This window comes from Melozone crissalis, unplaced genomic scaffold (genome assembly GCF_028551555.1).
Source record: "Melozone crissalis strain CALT ecotype California unplaced genomic scaffold, PUWL_Pcris_2 ptg000016l_1, whole genome shotgun sequence".
Taxonomy (NCBI): domain Eukaryota; kingdom Metazoa; phylum Chordata; class Aves; order Passeriformes; family Passerellidae; genus Melozone; species Melozone crissalis.
This window is the reverse complement of record NW_026535794.1, coordinates 44,144,233-44,163,182: the sequence shown is the minus strand read 5'-3', so window position 1 is coordinate 44,163,182 and position 18,950 is coordinate 44,144,233. Positions and strand designations below refer to the sequence as shown.

The window sequence follows — 18,950 nt, the reverse complement described above, 5'->3', positions numbered from 1 at the left end:
ATTCTTTGCTTCTTTAAGCAAAGCCATATCCACTGTTTTCAGAAATTAGTTACATCTGATTCTTCTGATCCAGCTTTTGTAGTAAGGACACAAGCTGTTTTTTGCAATAGCAATATTAGAAAACATAACTAGTGGAGTTTGCCCAATATATTCTGCATATTTTAATGCAGCTCTGATTTTTTAAATTTTTTATTGCCTTTTTTTTTTTTTGTTCATATCAAGAGCAGCATCTGCTTACAGATTTCCCAGGAGAACAGACTTTATATGATCAGATCAGAACATACAATCAAGGTAATGTAACAGAAGGAAGGTGTTAAAAAAGCTATTTGAAACCAAAATTTATTTTTCTTCCAAAATTAACACTTGGCTTTGCTGTCTTTTTGGAAGGAATATCTGAAGGTCTTGTTGGGTCAACCAGTTGGTGCTAGGTCTTCAAGGTAGCTAGCCTGGCTGTTTTTAGGCCCCTGTTAGGTCTAGATTCACCATCCAAGTTTTCCATAAGTCTCATCTTCCTCCTATGTAGAGATGGAATATTTGTACATGTAAAATGCAGAGAAAAGAAGGAGAAATAAATCTCTTAGGTAAGTAAACAGGCATAATCCTAATTCTTGTGACTTCTGAGATCTGTTTGTGTAAAATGATTCATTGTTTCTTAAGTAAAATAAGGTCTAAGGAGTGTGGAATGACTCCTCCTTTTAGTGTCTCCATTTGAAGCATTGCTTCTGTCACCAGTTCTGGAAGTTCTTCAAAAGAGGGCAACACTCCTTCAGAGGTATTTTCCAATTTTGCTGTAAATCAAGGCTTTAGCCCTCCAAAACACTATAATTGCATAGTTGAATTAATTCTGACAAAGTCCCTTTGGAAAGAATAGGTCTTGCAAAATTCCATTGGTTTCATATTGCACTTAGGTTTTACCAGGTGATAAAGCAAAGCAAATATTCATGAAGAATAAGTCCTTGTTTTCTATAATTTTTGTTTGTAGTATTAAGGAATGTTTTCTTTTGGTAGAGATCAGGAGCCTCAGTTGGTCATGCTGATGGAATTTAAAGAGAAATGTTGGACCACAGTCATACACAGTGTGGGAAGAGTTCTTTCATGAAGTGAACCACACGAAGATAAAGGAGGGAACACCTAAAGGTAAGACAAAAAGAGAGATGCATTCTTAGCATATGGCATCCTCCAAAAGCATGACAAACCTGTACCTCAACAAGTGAGCAGTTCAGACTAAGTGGATAGGAGTTAACACATTTGCTCTCATTTTAACAGGATTAGGAGAAGTCTTTTGAAATGTTGAGTCAATCCATGCTGAAATCTTCCTGAGCGGCAAAAAGAGCACAGGGAGAGCTCACAGTTTTACCTCCTTCCCAAATATGCTGAGCTTTATTCATTTCCTATGTTTCACCCTATGGTCATTGAGATGTGGAGGAACTTAAGGCTGATTTAAACTACCCTCAAATACTGCTATTGTATTGTGTGACCTATAATAATAATACTTGCCTAACCCCTTTATTTCCTTGTAGTGGGGACATAAATCCTCTCCACAAAACTTCAATTAAGCTTTTTATAGAAACATCTGTATGTTTGCAAACTGGAGTCTCCCTGTAGAATAGTTGTCTCTATAAATTACACTTTTGAGCTCAGTCACACTCCTGGATTTTATTTTTTTAAAAAATCACATTTATGGGCTTCATAAAATGCTCTCATGCATGCATAATCAAATTAATAACATATGGATTACCAATGAAAAATAGTTGAGATGAATTTTGACAGAGTTGGAAACATCTGAAATCGGGGATTTTGCAGCTGTCTGTGTCAAGTGTAATTGTGACCTATAAACTGTGCATTGCTCTTCTCCTTAATTTAGCTCACTGGTGTTAAAAGTCAGCTGTTACAGGCTGTCTGCATTCCTTGAGAATTGGTAGTGCACAGTGGTTTAGCACAGTCTGTCAGTGTGCTGCACTGTGCAGCCTGTGGATCAGTGTGCCTTGGCTTTTTCCCAAGTTCCACTCATGCACAGCAGAGAGTTTAAAACTGCCTGCCAGAAAAATGAAATTAATGTTTCCTAAATTAGTAAAAAATTAGGATATGGCCCCAACAGGTCCATTCTGAACTATTCATATATTATCTAATAAAACAGTAGATAGTATAGTGGTAAGTAGATAAAATAGTGGAAAGTGTCAAACTTTGATATGACAAACATTTTTATGGAGTGACATTTTTATTGGAAAACATTTTTATTGGAGTATCAGGTTTGGTTTTAACCTCTTTTGTGGTCTATATGTGTTTTCAGCATTCAGGATTGCTAATGAAAGCAGTGATGCTGGATTTGGTGTAAAATGCCAAAACACCATCTAACTTCTACTTCAGCAAAATATGAGGATTGAAACAAAATAAAGCCTTTGTTTTAAACTTAAAGGCTAAATATTTATGTCATTATTATTGTAAAATTTTGATATATTATTATTTTTTTTGTTTTTTTATCTGATCAGTTACACAGTTTGGTTTGTGAAGGAGGGGGATTAATTTCCACAAATCTTAGATTATTAAGCACCACAATATAAACATGAAGTATTTATCATTATGTTCCATGACTGTATTAGTAGTGTGGATGGAAAAAAAAACCTCATCAGAAACAACCTGCCACTTCCTCTGCCAAATTACCTTTTGCAATTAAATATGGTAATTTCCTGAAATATTTCCTGACAATTTGTGAGCAATGACTATAGTGAATACATTTCTTTAGTGAATCATCACTTGCTAATTTTTTGTGTATTCTGGCCAGACAATCTCCACTCTATTAATGGATTCAAGATATTTAACAGCAAAATTATTTTCAACCAGATGAGTTGCCTGGTCTCCATTCTGATAATCTCTGACGATTCAAATTCTTCTTGAGATCAGTGATTCAGAAAGCCATATGGGATTTTTTAATGTTGGGTACAATATTTGAACCTTAGAAAAGTGAGGTTTCTTAGATTTTCATTTCCCTTAAGTAATATAGAGCTAGATAAAAGATAGACAATGTCATTTTTTGCCTTTCTGTTCCCTCATTTTGCAAAACTAAGTATTGTAAGTGGTCAAAATGGAAATTTAAACTGCCTAATATGGTGATATAGACAAGCTATGAGGAAATGAGTTAGTATACCAATGTGTGTTTGTACACTTTTGACATTCTGGTAAGTACCAATCTGGTGTACTATTCAATATTCATCTGTTTTGATCTCTGAATGCCTGCTAAAATCAAGAGAATGCTTAATGTTGATTGTTGTTAATCAGCTTGGACAAATACTCTGCAGTTAGAGAGGAAAAGGAGACTGATGTAAGTGCATTTACATGTACTTCTTCAGTAAGTGAAGGTCTTTTTGACTGTACTAAACCAAACCAAACCAAAACAAACTCACATGAAAAACAGAACTCTAAAGTCAGATCAGCTTTGATTTTATTTCACCAGAAAGTTGGTCTGGAATAAGTAAATGTATTGATGGAGGAGAAATGACAGCCATGGGTACAATTCTCTTTTCCTGGATCTGCGTGTTTCTCATTTCAGAGCAGACCCTTATGAAAATGATTGTCACTTCAAATGAGCTGTTGGCTCAAGATGTAATCCTGATTTTATTTTTGGGTACATGTGCCCAAAGCACTTAGCTTACCTCTTTTCATGTCCTACATTCTACATTCTCTTGTCCAATAGGGTACAAGGATGGGAGAGACCAGATGAGTGAATCTCTCCAGAGGACAGCGAAATTTGCAGCCAGGGAGAGTGAGGGGGTAAGGCTCCCTCAAAGAATTGTTCCTGTAGTACATTTCTATGGTGTATTGCCTGTTTCAAAACACAGAGGGGTCAAAATAAAGTTAGCTATGCAAAACTACACAGCCTTTCCATGCTGCAGTTATTGTACCTGGGGGTAAACTTTTAGCCAGCTTATTTGTCTGGTTGCTAATATGTTTATGGTTTACTAATAAAATTAATACTGTGAAGAGAATTTATTAAGCAACAGGGGTCAACACCAATTTGCATGTAGTTTGCTATCTTTGCTAAGGAGTTAAATAGATAAAAAGGATGGAGTAAAACTTTTCATAAGTGTAAGATATACATATATAGATATAGATATATATAGATATGGTTTGCAGGCTTATTCTGCTACTGACTACTAAAATGAATGCAATTACAATAATTAAAATCAATGTGTAATATTTCCCTGAATAGTGAACCTCATGTATCTGGTTTAATTAGTCTTGGGTATCAGAAAATTCTTTTTTAGAAAAGTACATATTAGCAGCATAGCTTGCAGATACTTGCCCATTTTTTTCCTGGTAAAGTTCAAAAAAATGGCAGGCACTGTGAGGAGGCAATTTCCCACTGAAGACATTGAGTGCCATCTGTAAGGCAGCAATGGTGGCTGCATGCTGTGACCAGAGGAAATCTTTAATTAAAGGTCTGTTGAAAATGATTGCATGAACCTATTATTTAACAACACTTCCCACACATTATCTGTCCACTCAACATTAACCTCATTAGGGCCTCATTAGTACTTGCTCTCTGCACTGTTGAGCAAATATTGTCCCTTTATGGCTATATAAACTGAAGTCCTGCATGTATAAAGTATACATATATGTAAATATTTAAGAAGTCTTAGTCACTTGCAGCTATTACAGAATTAATAGGAGCTGTTAAAACTTCTTTTAAAAAGAACTAGTGGTTTTGCCTGTTAAGCATACAGTATTTGAGATCAGATCAGTAAGCTCTTTAGCTGATATATACCCAATAGGTTATTATATAAATGCAGTTTAGAAACAGGAGCTTTTTAGTGAGAGCAATCCAAAATTTTCCTCCTCCAATGACAGCATTTATACATTCTAAACAAAAATATAAGATCACAATTGAGTAACTGCCTTCATAAGGTCTGATAAAATAACTGTAACTTAATTTTTTTCTTTTTTTCCTCATATGCACTTGAAAAAGATGCGGGAAGAAGGAGATTTTGTCTTAAATTAACTTTGTGATCCAGGTTTAATAAATATGAGGCATGATTTTTCCAGCTCCCTGCTCAATCAAAACATTATTACAATGAAAAAAACAATGACATTCAGTAGAAAGTGGAATGCTTAAGGTTTCAAAGTAGCATCTGTTTCATTAAATTTTTTAAATCTGAGGACATTTAAGGTTAACCAAATAAAAAAATGCTTGTAGCTGTATTTCATGAAGGAAATAAAATTTCACAGCTTTCACTGCATTTAATAACTGCAGAAAGGAAACACAAGAGAAACAGAAAGCACTCACCGTGGAATACATAACCATTTTTTGATGGTATGAAGGCTTTCTAGCATCTAAGATATGCTTTAGAATAGTTTTTAAAAGAATACCTGAAAGAAAATGGGGAAGCAGTGACAATGAAAGAGATGCTTGTGTTAACATCTGTATCGACTGCTGCCATTTCAGCAATCCGTCACTAAGTGCACCAGATTTATTCAATTGACTCAACTGGTAATTTGTGCAGAGTGCCTTGATTAATAGTGACAGTATCTTTCAAATGAACAGTGGGCCTGTTTTACTTCTGTGTAAAATGTTTTGGGGATCCCTAATAGCCTCAACAGCTTCAAGCAGTGCATTCACAGTTACTTTGTGCCAGCAGAACAGTGCAAGAAGAGCACAGTAATGAATGCTACCCTGTTGTCTGTGTAGCTTGAGTGATTTCCTGCTTTCCAGAGAAAAAAGAAAGAGCATATCCTCTTGACTCTGGGGCTTTATAAATTGTCTGATTTTCTGCATTTTGGTAATGTTAACTGCTGAAAAATTGTAAGACAAACTACTTGATTTAAATCAATGGCTGCTCTAGTATGTTAATATAAGGTTGGCATGTCGACAAGTTAAAATCCTTAAAGTAGAACTGTACCAACTAGGAAATTAGACAGAATTAGTCTTTAGCTTCTGGCACATTTTTAATAGCAATTGTTAGTAAAGCAAGGACAGAGGTTTGAACTTTGTGCCAAGTTTTGCAAGTTGGAGTTTTGAAAAATGCAACAAATTAATTCAAGTTATTTGTTAATTTGTCTTCCTAGCTCACAGATCCTGCCTGCACACTGCCCATATAAAACAAAAAGGAGGCTCAAAATATGACAGTGGATGAATGGAGGAGAATGGGTGATAAAAAAGGTATAAAATACTTTCAAATTTTAGTCACTGTTTTCTGAGCAGAGTAAAGTTTAAAAGCAGTTAGTAATCTCATTTTAGGACTCTCAGTAGTGGAATATGAAGATGTTAAGTAACAGAGTCACCATTCTTACAAATAATATTTTTTTAAAGTAAGTTACACATGGCTTATGCTAAGTTTAGGCTTGATTCAATTCAACAAGAATATGTATGTTATACTGAATTTCTTACACAGTGTAATCTAAATGATACCTCAATTTCAATATTAGATTAGGATATTCATGATTCATATGCTCACCATCTCCCTCCCCATTAAGCAAAATATTTCAGTGCTGCCCACCAATATCCCCATAATGATATCTTTCACCATTCTACCATAGAACCAGCAACAATGTTTGTCATATACCCTTTCTTCTTTCCCATGCTACTTTTGGTTTTTAATGGGGTAAGAATTCAGCTTACCTCCCTGCAAACGGGATTTTTGTATTTGTTTGTGGAACCCAAATTCCGCCTGCAATAACAATTCTGATAGCTTTATCAGCTTGGTCCTGACACCATGAGTAGCCCAAACAGGTAAAGTGTAATTGTTGATATCCTACAGTGAAGAAAGAAAACATAGTGATTTTCTTACTGATTCCTACTGCTAACTGTTATTTATTCTGGCACACAATACTTCTCAGGACAAAGTCTGAATGTTTTGCTCCAGTAATATTTTCTCATTGTGATGAAATGATGACTGTATTTTGCATTTAGACAGCTGTAGCATTCCTATTTATAGCATCATAGTGCTTGAAAGAAATTTGAAGGACAGTTTTCAACAAGAAGAGGAATATTTATTAATAATACTAAAATTATGCAAAAAGTAACTGGCATTTTTATGTTGTCAGGTGAAAAAAATCACTATATGACTTTTTCAGTCATGTGCTGGGTTGTATTTTTACTGAAACAAATCCTATATAAACACCAGGATTTTAAGGGCTGGTAGCTCTCAGATGTAAGAGGAATACAGAGATCAATGTGTAGCTGTAGTATGGATGTACCAAAGTATGGGGTAGATACATAAGGATGAGATATAAATTAAATTTGTACCTATTGTGGTCTATTGGACACTGTCACAGTCCTCAAGTTAAAGTGGAATGGATTAGTCTTTCCTTGGGGATGCAGTCCAAGGTGTATTGGTGATCATAACTGTGAGAAGGGAGGACATCCACAAAACTCCTGGTTTGCAGTACCCTGAATTGCTGTTTAAACAAGGTTGGTAATTTTCCTTTCAAGCAATGTAACCTTTGGACTGAGCTCACCTGAAGGGCTGTCCTTGTAACAAGCAAGCTCAAAGGAAAATGTCAACTACTTTAAGGGTTTGTTTAAACAAGAAAACAATAGAATGTGCTAGGTTAAACCAGCTCAGATCCCAATGTTATCCATTGCTCTTTTAATAAGTGTGATTTATGTCTTGAGGGAAGAATTGGATGGTGGCATGCTATTTAAGACAGTCTGTAGGCAAGTAAACACCTCAGTCTCCAAGTTACCTGAAAGTCAGATAACACTTAACTGAAAGTAACAAATACAGAGAGATGTGTGCTACTGTAGTTTCATGGATTGTATTTAAAAACTGTGTAACCATTCTCTCTTTATATGCTTGAAAAATGAGAGAGGTTTTTATGGCAGATGCCTTTAATTGGTACCCTCAGAGTCCTCAGTCAGTAGTATCAAAGACCAAGGCTCATCAAATATAACACTAGAATGAGAAGCACTTTTTTTTTTTTTTTTTTTTTTTTTTTTTATTCCAGTATTTAGCTAGATTCTTGATGGGAGCTGTGGGTTTTCCAAATTTGTCTGGTGACACGGATTCTCGGTATGATTTAACTATTGAAAGAGAAAGTCGTGGTCCTGCATTTGGCAAACATGGAAAGGTGACCTCACTGAAATTACAGTGAGATGTCCCAACATGTTAACATTTCATTTAACTTAAGGCCCTGGCTAACATTCTATTCAAGTCTGCTTTGAGCAAAGTTGGACTTTTGCAAAAACTGCAGGAATGAAGGTAAACTCATTTGTATCACACCCTGTAAAATATTACATGTTGCTTCTGAAATCCACCTTAAAACTCCTCACTAATATCCCAGTACTGATGACCAATTTATCATTAATATTTCTTTATAAATAGCTATGCATGAAAGTGTACCAAAAGCTGACTTCAAAAATAACTTTTTAACACAAGTCTCTGCAATTTTGTGTCAACAGAAGTAAGTCTAGACTTTGAAGAAGGATTTCTTGCTAAATTAAGGGCAGTCAGGGTGTTTTCAAGCCATGACATTTCCAGATTGTGGAACCCACATACCCATGCCTGTTTGGCACCACAATAACCCTTTTGTTATAAAATCCACACTCTTTTGTGATACCTTTGCTTAGAACAAGCTCCCAAACTTGCACAATTAGCAATTTGTGTCATTCCAATGGCTGCTTAATTCCTGAAAATACTCTGTCCACTACTGGTCATGTACAAATAATGGCTTCTGTTGCTTTTACAGTTTGCATAAAATCTTTGTGGAAGGATGCTTATGTTTCTTTGCTAGCAACATATTTTTATCCCTGTGTATCTCCTAGTGGGGCCTGGGGGAGTTACAAGAGAATTTTATCCGAAGGTAAGCTTTTGCCTAATTGTCCATATGCAGTCACTGGCTGGATCTTGAATATGAAAGTCCACTAATTTGTGTTCCTTGCAGTAGTGGATGACCCACAGCAGCCTCACACATAAGTTTGACCTTAAGTGAGGGTTTCTGGGAAAGAAGCTGCCAAATAGTTGATGTTTAAAAAAATTTTGAAGCACAGATCTATGATCTTTTTATGACTTACAATAAAAAAATAAACTAAATAAAAATACCAGGTTGAAGGAAGCATAAGAATTTCTTTTGGACTCAAAGATCTTAAGGGTCTTTTCCAACCTAAATGATTCTATGATTCTATTTACCTCATATTGTAAAGTGTCAGAGAGCTTCCAAATCCTTTCACTAGTCAACTTCTTTACTGGATATCCTGTATGAGTGGCTAAAAACTTCAGAAATTGCTGGAATACAAAAAAATCCAAACTTGTAGTACTGAAGGCATTTTTACATGATTTTTACACATTGTCATAGTAGTACATAGGAATTTTTAGAAAGAAGACAGTCTTTGCACTTTAACAATGAACCATTGCCTAGATGTAAGAGAATTTGGCCTACTCATTTAGACAAGGTTGGTGATTTTAGTTCAGATTTGAAGTATAGTGATTGTTTATGCTTGGTGGAAATGTTTAGAAGGAAGTAGAAGGAACACAGATATATGAAGAAGTCTGGCAGAAATCCAAGAAGTGCTTAAAGGAAGTGTGATAAACAGAATTATTCTCATAGTGGTACTCAGGAGAAGGAGAGGTATGATGTAAATTTGATAAAATGTGAATTGTGATTTACTTGCATATAATACCCAGATGCAGAGCCACAAATGGATGATTGAGGTCAGTGGTGAGAGATAATAGAAAAACAGATGAGGTTCATCGTGTCCCTTTGAATACACATGTCAAGTAGAAGGTTGCAGCAGAATAAACATGTGGTTATATAGTCATGCAAAGGTTTTGATGATGGAGAAAGAAAGGAAAGGATATACCATATGAAGACAGGCACAAAACATAAGAGAACACCTAAATTAAGATTTTGGGTGGAAAACATGAATAAGTACTTGAGAAACACACTGAGACTGTTATAGAAATTCTGAGGAATTGAGCTGAGAAAATGAATCTGAACCCACAGACTTATATAGGCAGAGATGTCAGAGGAGTTGCTTTACATGGGAGTAAACAGAGAGAGGTATTGGAATAATTTGAGAGGCATTGACACTGATTTTATCTGAGTTTTTGTTTTGTCTAGTCCCCTAGAAATGAAGTTTTTGCAAGTAGGTCAATAATTTATCTTTTCTGTGATTTGCCATTTTCAATTGTTGGGAATAGCCCAGTCCAGCTGGATCTGTAATGTTGTAATTGTTTTTTGGGTATGCTGTCTACACCCACTCTGAAGATTAGAGATCTGAAGGGAGCATATTAACTGCTGTTTTAAAACCTGTGTGTTAGATAATGTTGAAGAAGTGGTACACTTTAACTGGATTTCCAGAACTCAGAATACTTTACCTTGTAGTGCTTGAATTGCCTTTGGAAATCCCTTGTTGCAAAGGTTTCTCTCAGAAGCTCCTTGTGTTTTGGGCAGTGTGAGAAAGGTAGGTATAGCAACTGGAAAGAAAATTGCAAAATCCTAGTTAGGCAAGGTGCATCTTGTTCTGCAATTCAATATACCCTTGCAGGATTGCTGTTCTGATTCGCTGCACTAGTTAGGACAAGCTGAAAAATAGTTTGAGAACGTAGTTTCAAGGATATTCATCTTCAGGACTCTAGGAGTCATACTGATGACTACACACAAAATAATCTTTAAATGTTCAGAAGAGTAATAGCTGCAGTAGTTCAAAGTTAAAGGATTCATTTACACAAGATGAAATTCATCCTTTGACAGAAGACTAAGACAAGCCCTCATGAACTCCTTTGTTCTTAGCTTCTCCAGGGATGATTTCATTCATTGTTTCAGTCTTTCTTTAAACACACCATCACATTTTTACAACAAATTACAAAGCAGAAGCGGGACTGCAATAGGATTCTTTGTGCATACTCAGCTGTATTGAGTCTATTTAACAGAGCTTCATTTAGTTCAGCTAAATTGTAGAAACTTGTGAACTTTCTGTAACTCGGTTTTGTCTTTCATTAACCTAAGCTATATGAAGGTTACATATGGCTGGAATAACTTAAAAACTTGTTATTTCATTTATATGTATTTATATATGTTAGCTAAATTGAGTTTATTTTCATTTTCTGTGTTAAATTTTAAACAAAAATTCAAATTTGACACTGATATTATTAGTGCTTTTCCCTAATGTGCTTTTTTGTCTTTCCAGTAATGTAGCTCCATCTATATAGTCTCAATATTAAAAGAACTTTGAAAAGAACTTGAGAGATTTGAAGGGATAATTAGCTTGGAATGCTTCACAGCAGTTCCTCAATCTTTTTAGAAATACAGTCTATGCATTCCACAAGATAGGAAGGTATTTGTGAATTATAGCCATAGGTTCATGAGCAGGCATCATTTCACCAATAAATGATGAGCACTTGTTTTGTTTTGTAGGATACATGTAGTCTCAGGTTTAGCTTGTATATGTAGTAAGGATGAATAAAGTTAAAACACAAATAGTTGAAAAAAGTATGAAAATTGTGCATGTGCTCCTGATTTTATTATTTGTTTGAATAAACTTACTTGCTCCCCTAGATGTGAATGAGGTGCAGCACCTGCTTGCTGAGTTTGCCTTTTGTGTTGATACTGGCAGGTAATCTTGTCTCTCTGCTGGGATATCCCCACCTGTGACAGTGCCAAGCAGCTCCTGGCTGTGCCTGGCTGTGTGTGTGATGAGGAAGGCATGTCTCCATACCTTCCATCTTCATGCTCTCATCAACCTGAGGTGAGAACCATTGCTCCATGACTTCTCTGACGTGAGTCTCTTATCATCACAGACTGTGTTAATTAGACTTGTAAAGCCCACACAATTTATCTTGCATCACAAGTGCAAACCTGCTCTCACAAACTGGGACTCATGCTGCGCTCTCCTGATCTTCTTAACTTTTTATCATAGATTTTCCACACACAGGAGGTTCCAGCTCCAGCCAGCTGCACAGCTTTGCCCTCTAGGACAAGTATATGCAGGCTACAGAGCTGCTATCCACAGGATTCCTTACAACTCCTAAGTGAGGAGCTGAGGAAGGGAGATGAATAAATATATTGCCCCATGAACTTGTGCTTAAAGCTCTGATTCCTGCTTCCTTTCCCCTTTTACTTTTCTCACCAATCGTTGGAGTACATGCATTGACCTGCAAAGTGCATGAAAAACAATCCTGTAACTCAATTCTCACCATAATGCAAGTCCCAGAATGATTCTTTTGTCTTTTCCATTGGCTGTGGACTAAGTAATACTGAAGCACCAGTGAGATTAAGTATGTTTTCTCTTGTCACATAAAGAAAGTCATGTTTGCATTAAATTTAGAATTAATCTACTTTTACAGTGATTTACTCACTTTATAAATGAACTCTTTTTCTCAAGTACTCCCATTTTTCTTTCTCTTTTGTTAAGATCATGTCTCTGATATGCAAGTCCATTCCTGTGGAAATACTTGCCAACACTTCTACTAAGCTTATTAAGCCTTTCTGCAAAATGCTTGTAACAATGTTCTTTTCATTGCCTTTACCATGCACTTTTTGCTGCACCTTCATCTCATGTCCTATGTACTTTACTAATGCTCAAGGGAAAGCAGATGCCCCTAGTTTATACTCACATTATCCTGTGACAGTGGCATTGTGTGAACTGGAATTGGCTGCCAAAGGATTTTGGGATTCCAAATCTGATCCTGTGTTGGTGGGTAGAGTCCAGCAAGACTTGCCTGAGCACTCATAAGTGTGTGATCACAGTCAGTGCTTTGAACATAAATCTGAAGGAGGAAAACAAAAAAGAAAAAGAAACATTTTGGATGGTAGTTTCTTTCATTAGATTACTTTATTGTCTTCTTGGTAGGAAAAAAAGAGGTACTTGGGAAGATGTCATTAAAATGGAGTGGCATGAAGAAGGACTATGAGAAGGAAGGAGGAAGGAGGAAGGAGAAAGACTGCAGCTGGAATAAAATTTCACCCTACAACTGAGCTGCAGCAGGGTAACATCTTAGAAATCCTGGTAGACAGCATGAGATTGACTCTATTTGACCCTCTAGGCTTTGGGACATCATATGTGCACTGAAAAGCTGGAACCTAAATGAAAACTGAGTTGTATCTGCATTCCATATGGGAGTGTAGCATTGGAGGTATTTGACATAGATGCTCTGCCATGCAGCAGTGACGGAGCTGAACCTGATGTGCTGCCTAAAAAGCCTTTCATGTGCTTTTCAGTTAGCCATCAGGATAAAAGCTGAACTACAGTTTCAGGGATATTTTGGAATGACATTGACTTCAATTGGTATTAAATTTTCTCCAACTGCACCAGGTTGAGACTCTTATGCATCCAGGAAGTCCCATTACCAACCATGAAAAACATCTTCCTGCCCAGATCCAGTACTTGCCTCACACTGCTTGTATACAGCACTCAGGAAATGAGAGTATCTCCTCCGCATGTACTGGCCAAGCTCATACTGTTGTTGTATGCCAAGCTGTAGAAGTAACACAAGAGCATGAGAGGCTAAAGAAATGTGCTATGCATCCATTCCTACAACCAAAAAATAATGCAATAATATTTTATATTGTTTTAATAAAGACTTTTTTTCTTTTTCAAATTGAATTAGGAAGGAAGACATGAGAAAAAAGTAGTGAAGTTGCTACATGTATGGTGTTGGATAACACTAGCTATGACTCCTGGTGGTTGCAATTGCAGTTTTGTATTTTGCTCTGTGGAAAGCTATGTGTATGTTTATCTGAGCTAGTGAGACTTAAAGCAGGCATAGAGATGTTCCAACACCATCTGTCTACTTTCTACTCTATTGCTGTCTCAGAGCTGATTAACTGGGAGTGCAGACAGAGCAGCCACCTGTCCATGGAGACACATCCAGGATATGAATCCCATAGAGTATCACCAGAGATTCCTTATGGGGGCTAGAATTTTAGCCTGGGCAAGATCTAGATTTTCAGAATAGAGGTTTTGAAGTAAAAGTCCTCCAAGCCTTTGGGCCTTTTTCTGCAATAGTTAATTATTATCAACAGTCTGAAGCATTTAATTTTTGATTCTTGCCTGATTATGTTCCCAACTTTCAGACACTGAATCTTGTTACACTTTTGAATAACATTCAGCATCACAGATCTTATTCACAGTTAAACAATAACCCAGAAAATGGAATCAAGTCACTTTATCTTTGTGTTAAATGAAACTGATGACAATTCTCTATCCTCAAAGCAAAATTTTTCCAGTCCCAACATTTTAGTAGCTCTTAGCTGAACATCTTTCAACCTACCTACATAATTTTGTGAACACATGACACATGAATCACCGAATCACAAAATCAGTTAGGTTGAAAACTATGTCTGAGATCACTGAGTCCAGCCTATTACCTAATGCTCCCAGGTCAACTAGACCATGGAATCAGGTATCATCCACTCTTTCCTTAAACTCCCCTGGGGTGTTGACTCCGCCACAATCACGCAGTGTCCCTGTAATAGTCTATATTGCCATCTTTTTACTTGTACCTGGCATTTTCTGGCCTAAATTTAAATATTTTCCACTTAGCTCATGTAATCATTACTGTACACTGGGATCTCAAGTACGGTACTCATTGCTTCCTAAAGCAATTTTCTAAGTTGTGGGATCAAAGGATAATTCAGGCTGAAAGGGGCCTCAGGAAGTCTCTAGTCCAACCTCCTGCTCAAAGCCAAGTCAGCTAGGAGTTACTCAGGACCTGCTGTGTGTGCATGTGATCACCTCTTTCTCTTGCTGGAATTGTGCATCCAGTTTCCTAGGCTATATGTGTGGTTTAGGCTTCTGCCCCAACTTGCCTAATATGCATGTTGATGTTGTTAAGTCCTGACTCCTGGGTCTTGAAGTCTTCTATGCCTTGGAGCAAGCTGGCATAGATTGCTGAACTTGCACAGCGTTTATATGGAATGATTGAGTCACAGCTGAGTTGGGAAGCTGCTCTGTTACTCCTCTTTCTTCAGGGGAATTGACATGAGCAGAAACAGGCCTGATTTGCTTTGGAGAGCAGTTTTGCCTCTTAAGAACAGTGGGGAAGAGGAAACCCTCAGGCAATTTGTTCTATTCTGATTTCAGTGGAGACCTGGCAAGTTCTTTTAGGACAGAGACCCATTGGACATAAGGCGTGTGTTCCTAACAGAGGGACACACCTCACAGTCTGCCTCCACATGCACTGTAGCCATTGTCTGTGGCAACCAGACTTCTGGCACTTCTCAACTACTTCAGGGAGACTGCCTGGTTCTGAGTGCTGGGCAAATAACTGGGAGCTCTTCCAATCCAAATCTTGGGGGAAAAGGAATGAAGCACAAGCACACAGACATAGTGGGTCCTGCCAGTGGGAGGGCAAAAAACACCCAGTGTCCAAATATTGCCTTACAGTCTGATAGTCCAGTTCACCTGTGGCTCCATTTGTAAGAGGTGGCAGCTACTAGAAGTTACAGTCAAGGCAGGCACATCTGTCAGATACAGAATCTGTGCTGCTTCTGGTTCAGCGGCACAGATACCGTACATTTGTGGCACATTTGTGGAAACAGCTGATTCCACAAATGCCTTCACTAAAATAGTTGAGGTTTAAATCAAGTTTCTTAGGCATAGCATAAGAAAAGTTTCTGCTTGTACTGATCTTAACAGTTTATAATTAAGGAAGCACTTCGGTTCAGCAGAGATTGAGGGAGGGTTGTGTCTGTAAGCACTTCTATCTCCTGCTACTGATGTTTAAATCTTCCTGTATGGTCTCAGGTGAACTGAGGTGGTCACCAATGCCTGGCTCCTCCCAGAAGATCCTGGTCTGCAATCAAAAAGCTCAACATATGCTGACACTGGATCAGAACAGGCTGACACTGGATCAGAACAGGCTACTCAATTTCATTCAAAATTAGTGAGTGATGTTGCTGTAATTTCCTAATAAGTTCCTTGGCTGTCCTTAAGTGGCAACTTATTAAGGGCTTTCTCCAAGTGAAAGCAAAGTTCCACCCCCCAAATATCAACACAACATCTTTCAATATTTCAGTACTTTGCCCAGGTAAATAAACTCACCTTGGTAAGTTGGCCATATCCCTGTTGTCTTGCAATTTCTTTATGCTTATCAGTTGGGAAAAACTCCTGTGGGGTATGATCCCCATGGCGAAATACCTGATAAAATAGATGAAATTGCTTTTTTGTTACTGGTATTTTTTGTGGTGATTATTACTAATTAGTGTAGTCACAAGGAATATGCCATGACAGTGAGTACTGTATCTGACAGATGTTAAGTATATAAATGGTTCTTGCCTTAAATTTAGATAGCTACATTTCCTGTTTAATTTATTTAGACAAACATAACTGGTTCTTTTTTGGCATTTGAGAATAAATTAGCTTAAATAAATTTTTGCAAGTTGTAAAAGCTAAAGGATACCCTATTATATTTTAAAGAAGTTTCATGTATTTTAGAAGGTATAGACCATAATATTAAATAAACAGAAAAAAACTAGAAGCATGTAAGCAATTTTGCAGAGATATTTAAACATTAGTATTTTGGTATGACTAAATTTGGATTCAAAAGGGAAAACCCAAGGCTATTAGTCAAAGTAACAGTTCCAAGGCTGACTCCTGTGAAGTTCTGTTACTTGGCAGAAATTAGCCTTAAAAAGTCCTGTGTTGGTTTTTTCATCACAAGAGGTGATAGAAGTGTTATCTAATATGTAAATGCATACTAAACTGTTGCTCTGAAAACATTGAACCTGTTTTGAAATTTCACTTCAGATGAAAGATGTATTTATAAGTTGCATTGGATTTTTTTCATTCATACAATGAATTCTCTGCTTTGCATGTTTTGCAGAATAATTCCTGCAGATATTTGCCATATGATTCTAAAATTTTAATATTTGAAAAAAAATTCTTAATCCAAGCAGGGAGAAATTAAATTGAAAACTGCAAGAAAAAATATAATATTAATGATTTGTATGTGTGTGATGTTCAGCATAAGATTCAGGCTTCCTGCAAACAAATGGTAAATCATAACCATTGCAAATAACATTAGCTTCAAAGCACTGGTTTCTGTGTTGCTTGTTGAATGTCATCGAACCCTTGAGTTTCACATACTGAAATTTACTTTCTATGCTAGTCCATTGAAACCACTGGAAAAGTGGAGACTCTTCCATGACAAAGAAGGTTTTTGCACAGTTGGTATTTAGTAATGAAATCCTCTTTAACATTTTAAAACAGAATCCTGTGTTATTTTTATTTTAGTGCTAGAAAATAAGCATCCTATATCTATAAGTTAATTTAGGAATGCACAAACGAGACAAAATTATAAAATCTTATTTGAAATTGAACTTTTTTTGGACAATGCAATAATGAATTTTGAATATGGAGGAAACATTTAAATATTTGAAAAATTTTCCCCTCCTCTCTACCCTAGAGTACAAGAAGATTAGTAAGTGACAGGTTTTGAAGAAATTTCATTTGCCCATACTTACTAGGGACACAAACTTCAGTTTTCTTTTAGCTATTGTTTGATGAAGAAAGATGCATAAAAGACAGAACAGCAAACACAGACTCCAAATTCCACAGAGCAGCTGCCTTGCTCTCATCTTGATGGTAGCTTTCAGCTATTTTGCACACCAAGGTCCTGGCTGGACACGGTGACACAGTAGATATATGGCTAAGAGGGGTGGAGTCAGTCGTGCTTAGTAACTGTAAAGAGCTAGAGGTTGCCTTCTGTTATTTAACTAGGATTTAGTATGGGTCAGTCAGTCTTCCCAAATATGAAAATGCTGTGGGTATCTTACTGTATGCAAAAGGACTATTGAACCATCTGCATTACTAGTGCTCCCAGTCTTCTCTGAACATTTTGTGCTAGAAGGAGCAGTGCTAGCAAATGTCCTTTTATAAAGTACCTCTGGATTTTTCTGAGATTTGGCTGTGATTTGTAGGAAGAATAAGCAACAGAAGGCTTTGTTGCAAAGGAACAGGAATAAGCCTAAATTCATTGCAAAAAATATAAAGACGTATGAATGAATTTTAAATCTCTTTAGTAGATTGACTCTGTCTCTAGTGGCAAAGCATGTGACACTGTTTTCTAGAGCTATCCCCCAGAATTTCATACAGTTAGTTAAATTTAAAATTTTCAAATTTCTCTTGCTGCACACACTGTCATTGGTATAGCATGCATATATCAAGAGTTGTTTCTGTATTTTCCCCAGTATATTTTAAAAAAGAAAAAAAATCTGGCTCAGAGACACCGTTGCAAGAGACAGGATTGATCTTGCAAGTTCCTGATTTCTGTTCAGTCCATTCATGTGTTAATGAAAGTCCTGCTAATATGTTAAAATTGAGGGTGATTTCTTAGTCATCAAAAGCTCTCTGCAAGAATTTAAAAGAAATTACTGAAAACAAATGATCATGTTGCTACTCAAAAAAGGTTGTATAATCCCAAACTAGTTTAAGGCACAAAGCAAAACTTTTCTTGTGATTATTAGATATAGACTTCTCTAGGGGGATCAGTTCTCCTTTCTGAGGAAACAATGTTGTATCTTTCACATCTGTCAGAGCTAAAGAGATTCCTCTGTGAAACATCCCGATGTCACACTTTCATTTCTGCTTTTATCTCTGACAATTTAAAGATATTGATAAATAGAAAAATGTGGTGGGGAGTTACTCACATTTACTGAGAAAGAAAATGCCCTTTTTTTAAAATTTGTAGGCACCTGGGGGGAGATGTGGGTCAACAGGTTGAAGCTGTTCATGCCCTGTATATGTCATACCTGAAAAATTTCTCTGAAGAGTCTGTGTTTTGCTGTTTCTAGAGTACGTGGCATCAGACACTACTCCCAAAATACACTGCTCTGCTAGACAAGATGTTTAAATAGACCAACTCAGAAAAAACAGGCAAGTTCTCAGATTTGCAAGACTCCAGTCAGGTTCTTCATGTACTCTATTCATGTCTAGGAGGGACTGCAGGTCTACAACAGAAGCAGAAATATTTAACTTTTATCTTTTCAAGTATCCATTGTCTCACACTTTATGTGAG

General features: G+C 36.7%; 1 protein-coding gene across 1 annotated transcript; it reads right to left on the bottom strand.

Moving 5' to 3' along the window:
* Positions 1 to 3,663: 3,663 nt before the first annotated feature.
* On the bottom strand, positions 3,664 to 17,511 carry LOC128935613 (prostatic acid phosphatase-like). Its single transcript, XM_054274064.1, has 10 exons — positions 17,398 to 17,511; positions 15,977 to 16,072; positions 13,323 to 13,409; positions 12,549 to 12,701; positions 10,311 to 10,409; positions 9,123 to 9,218; positions 6,614 to 6,746; positions 5,282 to 5,364; positions 4,301 to 4,407; positions 3,664 to 3,820 (listed from the first exon to the last, which is right to left on the bottom strand). The coding sequence occupies exons 1-10, from the start codon at positions 17,509 to 17,511 to the stop codon at positions 3,664 to 3,666; spliced, it is 1,125 nt and encodes a 374-aa protein (XP_054130039.1).
* Positions 17,512 to 18,950: the final 1,439 nt, after the last annotated feature.